Genomic DNA, 9,018 nt, shown 5'->3' on the forward strand with positions numbered 1-9,018 from the left:
GGAACTCAGCACCCACTGCCAGGGAGGACTGTGAGATCTCACAAAGCCCATCCCACCCCGCCACAACCATGGGGCACAGCCTACCTCCAGGGAAGAACCAGTCGGCATGCTGGATGAGCGGCTCGATGATGCCCACGATCTGCAGCGAGACAGTTGTCATCATCTCTGTCATGTTCCTGCAGGGCAGCAGGCAGCGGCTCAGCACCCCACTGCAGTCCAGCCTTACTCCCAGCAGGGTTTTGGACCCAGGCGCCCTGTCAACCCTTTCCCCAGCATCCCTCTGGCATGGTCACTTTCCACCCAGATACTTTACCTGTCCGCCTGCGGCCAGAGGAGGTTGGGCCCCAGCACGATGGCCACGTTGCTCGGTGTCATTTTATTCATGTCCTGGTACTCGGTCAGCTTGGCCAGGAATTTAATCACGTACCTGGAAATCGGAGCCATGCAGGTGTATCAGAGCCACATTTCCACCGTCGCCTCCCCGCACCCCGCTGGCCCCAGGCTCACCTGATGTTGTTGTAGTTGGCTTTGGGCAGTTTCTCGCAGGTGTTCCAGAGAGCCTGCAGCCGCTTCTCCTGCTCCGGGATGCTGTGGGGAGGTTGGTGAGAAAGTTACCTCTCATCCCACCCAGTCTGGGGTTTCAACCCCACAGCCCTGCCCCATAGGGAGCCTGTGAAACCCTCAGGCTGCCACCACTGTCATAGAGAATCATCATGGACTCATAGAATGGTTTGGGTTGAAGGGACATTAAATCTCATCCCGCTCCAACCCCTGCCACAGGCAGGGACACCTTCCACTAGAGCAGGTTGCTCCAAGCCCCTGTGTCCAACCTGGCCTTGAACACTGCCAGGGATGGGGCAGCCACAGCTTCTCTGGGCACCCTGTGAAGAGAAGAGCTTCTGCCTGAGATCTCATCTCTGTCTCCCCTCTAGCAGGTTAAAGCCATTCTCCCTTATCCTATCGCTACTGACCCTTGTCCAAAGCCCCGCTCCAGCTTTCTTGTAGGCCCCTTTGGATACTGAAGGCTGCTAACCTGGCCAAGACGAGAAGGAGACTTTTCAGTGGCGGGTTGGATGCTGGTCCTCTCCCCACCCCTGTGCAGCCCCCCAGGGTTTGTGTTTTGGGGATGTTTGCTTTGGAACGGGAAATTACTGCAAACAGCCCACCAAAACAACAGCCTGCTCACGACGTGCCACATTCAGGGACTGTTCCCTCCGGTAAGTCATCGCCACGGCCCTGCCGTGCTCCAACTCTCACAGGGCAGGAAGGGCATGTGGTCAGACCTACATTCAGGCACCACTGAGGTGGTTCCCACCCCACGAGGAGATGCTCCTTCTTCCACCTCCCTGCGCCTGACATTTCCTACCACAAACATCTGCCACAGTGGAGGAGGCACCGTGGTGCCATTTCAGCCAGCCCAATCCTGATGGGTTTGGGGGTTCCATGGCGCAGAGCACACCAACAACACATGTGGGAGTTCCCTTGGCCAGCGGTCCCCCCAGAGTCTGCACACTCATCCAGACAGCACCAGAACCTGGCACCCAAGGGCTTATTAAAAGATGCTGTCAGAGCTCAACCACCTTCATCAGTGTGCTCTGGACCACGCTGAGGACATCATGGCCACCCTCATAGCTGGGACCCACTGTGTTCAAGGACCATCATGAGAACCCTCCTGGCTCTCAGACCCTGGAGGAAACATCCCAAATGCTGTCAGCCATGTCAGAAATAACTCATGGTCACAAACCATCCACGGCGACCCAAGATGCCACCACCCACATCACGCAGGAACATGGGAGATGCCCCAGACTCACTTGGAGGCCTGGATCCACTCCTCATACAGCTCGAATGTCATGAGGGGCTCTGGCAGCTCTCGCAGGTAGGACTTGAGGGCTCCTGCAACACACAAGGGACACAGGGCTTGGCACTGCAGGTGGCACCAGCTGGTGGGCACCAAGTGTTTTCGCTCCTTGGCATTTTGATTCCCACTCCTCCCAACCTTCCTACCCAGCACATCCCAAAGCACCCGCTAGTCTCCCCAGCTTGGTGGAGCCCATGGCATCGCTTGACCCCCAGCAATCACCTTGCCACCTCCAGCTAGTCCCTCTTAGCACCTCCCCAACTCCCTCCATCAGTCCTGCCTCCATCAGGTGTTCACCCTGGTCTCCATCCCTCATTTTTGCCTTGGGCCTTCACAACAACTTGTGGTGGGAAAAGGTTCCAACTGCAGTCAACAGGAATCCAGGGTCCAATTCTGCAGCTGCCAGAAAGCCCAGCCTAGGAGGAGAGCAGCTGGCTGGCATTTAAACCTAATAAAATTCTTAATTGCAGCCTCATGGGTTGGGATATGTGCTTGGAGAGAGTAAAGAAGACAGCAAGCTTGATGAGACCACGCACGCATCTTCCTGACTACTCCCTGCTCCTGCAGAGCTTCTCCTGATCAGCATCACCCTCATCAGTGTCACCAGGGCCCCACCACCTGGATTATGATTGTGTCCCTATTTTCTTGCTTGCCTGTGTTCAAAAGCACTGCTCAAGATCCTTGCCTAGGGAAGGAGACATGTGAGTTGGGGTTTGTGCTCCTTGATGGATGGCAACTCCTGAACACCATTGCCACTGAATGCTGTGTTTCTGCACCTGCCTTTGTCCCCTGTATATTGTGTCTTCAATGTTCAAAGGCTTTGGGACAAATCACAGAAGGGTTGAGGTTGGGAGGGACCTCTGGAGGTTGTCTGGTCTAATCCCCCACTCCAGCAAGACCACCAGAACTGGTTGACCATTACTGTGTCCTGATGGCTTTGGTGTACCCCCAAAAATTGAGACTCTACCACTTCCTTGGGCAACCTATGCCAGTCCTTGGTCACTCGCACTGAGGTTCAGAGGGAACCTCCTGTTTGTGCCCATTGTCCTGGAACTGGACACCATTTGAAAGAGCTCTGCCTTCTTTGCACTCATCCTGCAGGTATTTACATCCATTGATGAGATCTCCCTGAGCTTTCTCACTAGGCTGAACAGTCCCAGCTCCTTCAGCCTTTCCTCCCAGAAGAGATGTTCCAGGCTCTTCAGATCTTCACAGCCTTTCACTGAGCTCTCTCCACTATGTCCATTTCTCTCCTGTAGTGTCCTGAACTGGAAAGACCCTTCACCTGCTGGTATCACACCTACCAGTGCAGCCCAGAACACCATTCACCTTCAGTGTGCCACAAGAGCACGTTGCTGGCTCCTGCTCAGCTTGGTGGCCTCCAGGATCTCCAGGGCCATCTCTGTCAAGACACTTTCCAGCTGGGCAGCTCCAGCATGTCCTGGTGCCTGGGGCTGCTCTTCCCCAGGGGCAGGACTTGGCATTTCCCCTTAACTGCACTTTACCAGGTCTCTCTCAGACCACCTCTCCAGTGTGCCCAAGTCCCTCTGAACAGCAGCACACCGCTGTTTGGTGTCATCTACCAACTTGTGGAGGGTCCACCCTGCCCGATCCCATTGTCCACATTGTTAATGATGGTGTCAACCAGGATTATACCCATTGCCTATGCCACTGGTTATTGGCCTCCAAGTAGACATTGTGCCCCTGATGATCACTCTCTGGGTGTCCACAGTTGGTGTCTGGGGGCTGGATAGGCCACCCTGCACAGCACCAACCCCCCGCCCCAAGGCAGCATCTACCTGCGATGGCATGTGGGTCGGCCGAGTACTCCTGTACATCTACCACACAGCAGTCCAGGGCAGCTTTGAGCTTCTTCAGCTTGGAGGCCGAGGGAGCCACTCGGAAAAGACCCTTCACAGAGGACACAGGAGAGTGTTGGACAAGCTTTGGGCAGGGGAATGTCCCTCAAACCCCCTGGTTCCTTGTCCTTGCCTTGGAAGCTCCCATGTCCCCTTCCATCATGCCCAACCGAGGGTGGTAGGACATGGGACCCACCTCCTCCTGCATGCCGCACTCCAGTAGCATCGTCACACATGCCTCCACAGGGAAGGCGATCTCCCGCCCACTGATGGCCAGGTGGTCCTCCAAGGGCTTCCCAAAGGAGGGCTTTTCCATCCATGCCTCTGTGATGGGCAGAGGGGGTGAGAGAAGTGGGAGAGGACATGGTGGGGATGATGCCAGATACAGCATCCCCTCCCTGAAAGGCCCTTGGATCACAGCATTTCAGCAGCAAAATATTCCATTTGGGTGTTGCTATAACAATAGGACCCCGCACCTCTGTCCTGGGCGGCTCAGGAAGTGCTTTTTAAAGATGAAATCCAAACAAAATGTTTTCCAATCATCACATGGGACATTTCAAAGGGGCTGGATAATGTTTTCCAGGGGGAACAACCACAGGCAAACCTTTGCAGTATTTTCCCCCCTTCTTCCATCACAGTTTGAGGCAGGAATATTTTGCAGGATCAAGAGAAAGAAAATAAAATACAAATCACTCCCTGCCTTGCTGCAGCAGTGGCAGCACCCCAAGCCCTGCCCCAGGGAATGTGCTGCTCCTGGGGCCACCACACTGGGCTCTCCCTGACCTCGGTCTCCCAGCCCAGCTCCTTTGAAGGTTTCACACTGCAAGGCGCAGCCCCAGGACCCCCCCTTGGCACTGGGTTCCCACCTCTGGTGCTGCGCTTGATGGGGATAGTTGGGCAAGTTTCCCTTTTCCCCTCCTCATGAAGCTGTCTGGATCCTGGCCCCCACAACCAAGTGGGATGATGAAAGGAAGCCCTCCCCCATGCTGAGGCAGGTGGGATGCAGGTGGATCAAAGGGAGGATGCTCAGGTGCCACGCTGGAGGGTCACGCTGCAGCTGGCTCATGACATGGCTCTGGTGTGAGGCAGAGCCCTTGGTGTTGTGTGCAGGAGGGGACAGGCCCTGCAGGCACTTACCCTGCTGGGCTTTAATCTGAGGCAGAACGCTCTGCAGAAGCACTAGGGATTTCCGGTGGTACTCAGCCTGCACCTCGATCAGCTGCGGGGACACAGCAGCGGCTGTCACCCTGCAGCCGGGCTGCAGCAGTCCCACAGGATGGGTGGCACTTACCGTTTGGAAATAGTTTGCATAGTCTACTTCTTTGGCCACAAAATTGTACATGTCAGCCGAGAGCTGGTCCTATGGAGAGCAGAGAATTAGTTGCTGTCCCACTTATGCTGCCCTCATGCCACCACGATGGCCCTTTTGGAGGCCACCAGGAGGGAACAGCTTGGTCACACCAGGAGCCAACATGCAATGTGGCACGCTGCAGCACCCACTCGAGATGTGCTTGCCATGATGAATACACGGCAGCAGCATGGAGGTTTGCTCTCTGCCCATCCTTAACCTCCCTTGTCTTCCTTCCAGAGCCCACAAGGAGCCAGCACCTTGCAAGGAGCTCCCTGTATGACACTCACTTGGGGACAACCTGTCACCCAGAGGATGCACATCCTGGCGGTCTGAATGGCACAAATTAAACCTCAAGTTTGCTTGTCCCACAACCTCACTATATTGCTCCTCACATGCAAGTAGCTCATTAACCCCAGGGCTAATTGCTGTGCAGTGGAGCAGTGTGCACTGCCACCGGTAGCATCCCAACCACTCGGCGTGGACCAGACTGATGAGGCATCAGGTTCTTCTTGCTCTGCACTGCAATGAGCCCCTCGGCACCAGGACATGAGTCTCTCTGTCCTCACGCTCACAAAAAAGATTTGCCACTTCCTGAATTGCTCTTTTCTGAGAATCCCCTTGGTTCACTCAGCTGGAGGAGAACCACCAGGGTTTTAAAACACTGCAAGCGCATCCCAGCTGCAACATCCACCATCAGTGCAGCCAATATACTGCAGGGCAGCACCTGGCTGAGCTGGTTTGCTGAAAATTGGTGGGTGCGTGGGGCTGCGATGCTCTAAGATGGGGGAGATGGCACCGTTTTGGGGCTGGATTTGTTTGAAAGGCTGCGCGGGTTCTGGTTGTGCCACTGGAGGAAAGAGCCAGGTTTGAGACATGCACCCAGCTCCATCTCCTGCCCAACATCAAAGCACGAGCTTTGCCTGGGCCTTTGCATTTTCTGCCCTGGGGGAATTTAAAGCCACACAAAATTGTCTGTGAGTTTTATTGCTGAATCCTGAAGCCTGTGACAAAGGCTCTGGCGGCAGTGTCCCCTCTGGCTTGGACACTTTTCCCACCCTTAATGTCCAGTGGGGGGGGCGTGCTCCTACGGGATGGTGGGGGGTGACATGGCCAGGTGGCACATGTGGGCTTGGAATGCGCTGGCACTTCTCGCAAGTCTCTGTGCCAGGACTGGGCATACTCAGTGCTGAGCTCAGTGGCTCCTGCTGGGATGGGTCCTGTGGGAATGGGATGCTCTCTGACTCCAGCATGATATGGAGCATGGGGACAGAGGAACCAGAGATGTCCTGCTTGGCTGTTGAGCATCACCCACTGCCTCCAGGCTGCTTTTTGCGATGGGGACAGGCCAGAGAAGGGCTTATCATGGGCAACATGATAAGAAGAGGGTGAAGAATGGGATAAGAAGAGACGCTGAAGGCTCTTCCTTGGTGCTCAGGATGCCAAGGTCCCCCCATGCCAGCAAGGAGCAATCCCCCAGGTACCCGGCAGATCTCCACTCTGTTGGCCGCCTCCTCCATCTCCTCCCTGAGAGCATCAGCTTTGGCACCCGAGGGCTGCAGGTTGCTGGCCAAACCTGAGGACTTGGCGGACTGCTGCCACCTGTGGAGGGGGCAGAGCTGTCACAGGCAGGAACAGGGACCCAAAAGAGGCCGGCTGGATCCCAGCAGACTCAGAGGGCAGTCCAGGGACTCCCCCTCAGCCAAGCCCACCATTGTCCCCAGTGCTGAGCATCATGAACATGGTCCAACTTGGACTGGAATGCAGCATCTACTCCCAACCCCAAACATCCCCAGTCCCCACAACCGGCTGCAAGCACTGGGCTCTCTTTACACAACCATTTTCAGAAGAAGGACGCATCTCATCCAGACAGGAGCAGAGGGGAAGGCAATGGGAGAGCCTGGACATGACACTGGGGATTACAGACACCTCCCAGACTTCTCCCCAGGGTCCGCCATGCCCATGTTCCCAGGCAAAACCCAAAGAGCAGCCTGTGTCTGAGACACAGGACAACCTGAAGGGTCATCCCTGCTCCACCCCAGCAGTACTCTACAGTGGTAGGAACACCCAACTCTTTGCCATTATGTAAGAACTTATCAAGATAGGGAAAAGAGGAAAAACCAAAGATTTGTGCCAGGAAAAAATACTCTTTTCTGCAGAGGGCACGTGAGGAAACGTGATCTATGGATCCTGCAGACAAGAGCAAACCATGGCTCATTGCAGAGCTTGACTTCAAGGCACACAGTGACATGGCCTTGCCTGGCACTGGTAAAAATACCCATGACTTGGTTATTTTTAGTTTTTATAAAGCAGTTTTGAAGCCGCTTCCTACCTTGTCCTGGAGGAGTCCATATCCAGCACGAGCTTTGCCAAGTGCTTCCTCTGCTTTTGGATATTCGGGATTTCCACCTGCAGCAACACAAAGGAATGGGAGGAGATAAATGTCCCCAGAGAGGTGCTGGGGACAGGTCACGCCTGACTGCAATGCTGGAGCTGGGGTGGTACAAGCTGGGCGATAAGGATGCAGCTCCTTATTTTAACATCATTAGGGAGATGGCACAGCTTGTCCCTCCTCCATGTCCCCAGCCGGGCTGTGCCACTCCCTGACAGCCCTGCTGCAGAACCCACACCCCTGAGAGGAGCATCCTTGGGGATCAAAGATTCCTGCACTGGGAAGCAGGATGAAGGCAGGAAAAGGGCTTTTGGGGGTGGCAATGCAAAGCCTGCCATGCACAGGCATGGCTTGCCAAAGGATCTGCTAGTGGTTGAAGGCCCCAGACAGCAGCAGTGTGACAGAGCTCTTGTTTCTGCTGAGGGAGATAAAATCCAAGCCAAGTCAAGGACATTCTGCTAGATGTAAAAGGGAAAAAAAACCACACTGGGTAAAACTGAAAGACAAAGTTGACAGCAGTGGGGAAGCCAGAAAAAAACTCCCCTGAACAACAACAGTATGTGTTTGGAACTGAGAAAAATGAGTGAGGAGTAAGTGTTAATGCTCTGCCTTTTGGGAATGGCAGAAAAAACCATAAGCAGCGAGAACAAGCAAAGGAGCCCAGCAGGACCATTGCCCAGCCCTGCTGCACATGCAAACACTGCCCCACAGTAAAGCATTAGAGAGCATCAAAGGGGAAAGTCTTTCACAGGGGCCAGGAACCAAATACGCTGCCAAAGCCATGAGTCCTGGTTCTCCCACAGGCTGGTTGGGATGTGAGCCCCCGGCACAGCGTCACCCGACACAGGGACATCCCTGACCACTGCTCACCTCAGCCAGCATGAAGAGGGGCTCGATGACATCCCTCTCCACCTGCAACTCGAAGTGGATGAGCTCCTGAGCCAGTTTGTCCTCTGCCTCCCCACACAGCCGCAGCATCTTCCTGCAAGGGCACACCGGGGAAGCGATGGGCACCAAGCCTGTGCCCACGGGGCTTTAAGCCCCTGCAGGTCTTGGCAGCAGCGCAGGGCAGCCCTTCCTTGGCAGAGGGCTGGAGGGACCAGAGCACCTCGGGGACCATGGGCACCCTGGGTGTTAGGAAAATATAATTCCCTAACTATTGTACCAATTATAGTCTGAAATTGTCTGGAGTTTTATTTGTGTATATATATACACATATATATACACACACATACACACACACATATACAAATATATAAATATATATATAAGTCCAGAAGAGGGCCATGAAGATGTTCCGACAGCTGGAACAGCTCTGCTCTGGAACTAGCCTGAGAGAGATGGGCTGGGTCAGCCTGGAGCAGAGAAGGCTCCTTAAGGGGAGATGTTAGGGGAGCAGCTCCAGTGCCTAAAGGGGCTACAAGAAACCTGGACAGGGGCTTTGGACAGAGGCCTGTAGGGACAGGCCAAGGGGAATGGGTTTAACCTGCCAGAGGGGAGATTGAGATGAGCTCTGAGGCAGAAGCTCTTCCCTGGGAGGGTGCTGAGGCGCTGGCACAGG

General features: G+C 54.8%; 1 protein-coding gene across 1 annotated transcript in view; it reads right to left on the reverse strand.

The window, feature by feature from the left end:
- Window positions 1-9,018, reverse strand: part of ARHGAP44 (Rho GTPase activating protein 44) — a gene marked incomplete at both ends in the record, with an annotated part of 10,927 nt that overhangs the window by 1,015 nt on the left and 894 nt on the right. The window contains 11 exons of the mRNA XM_010021990.1: window positions 85-176; window positions 314-427; window positions 508-588; window positions 1,812-1,893; window positions 3,658-3,769; window positions 3,914-4,041; window positions 4,855-4,936; window positions 5,009-5,077; window positions 6,550-6,667; window positions 7,398-7,474; window positions 8,328-8,439. Coding sequence (XP_010020292.1) covers window positions 85-176; window positions 314-427; window positions 508-588; window positions 1,812-1,893; window positions 3,658-3,769; window positions 3,914-4,041; window positions 4,855-4,936; window positions 5,009-5,077; window positions 6,550-6,667; window positions 7,398-7,474; window positions 8,328-8,439 — 1,067 coding nt within the window. The remainder of the gene's footprint in view (window positions 1-84; window positions 177-313; window positions 428-507; window positions 589-1,811; window positions 1,894-3,657; window positions 3,770-3,913; window positions 4,042-4,854; window positions 4,937-5,008; window positions 5,078-6,549; window positions 6,668-7,397; window positions 7,475-8,327; window positions 8,440-9,018) is intronic.

The sequence above is a fragment of the Nestor notabilis genome, unplaced genomic scaffold (genome assembly GCF_000696875.1).
Source record: "Nestor notabilis isolate BGI_N333 unplaced genomic scaffold, ASM69687v1 scaffold18609, whole genome shotgun sequence".
NCBI classification, from domain to species: Eukaryota; Metazoa; Chordata; class Aves; order Psittaciformes; family Psittacidae; genus Nestor; species Nestor notabilis.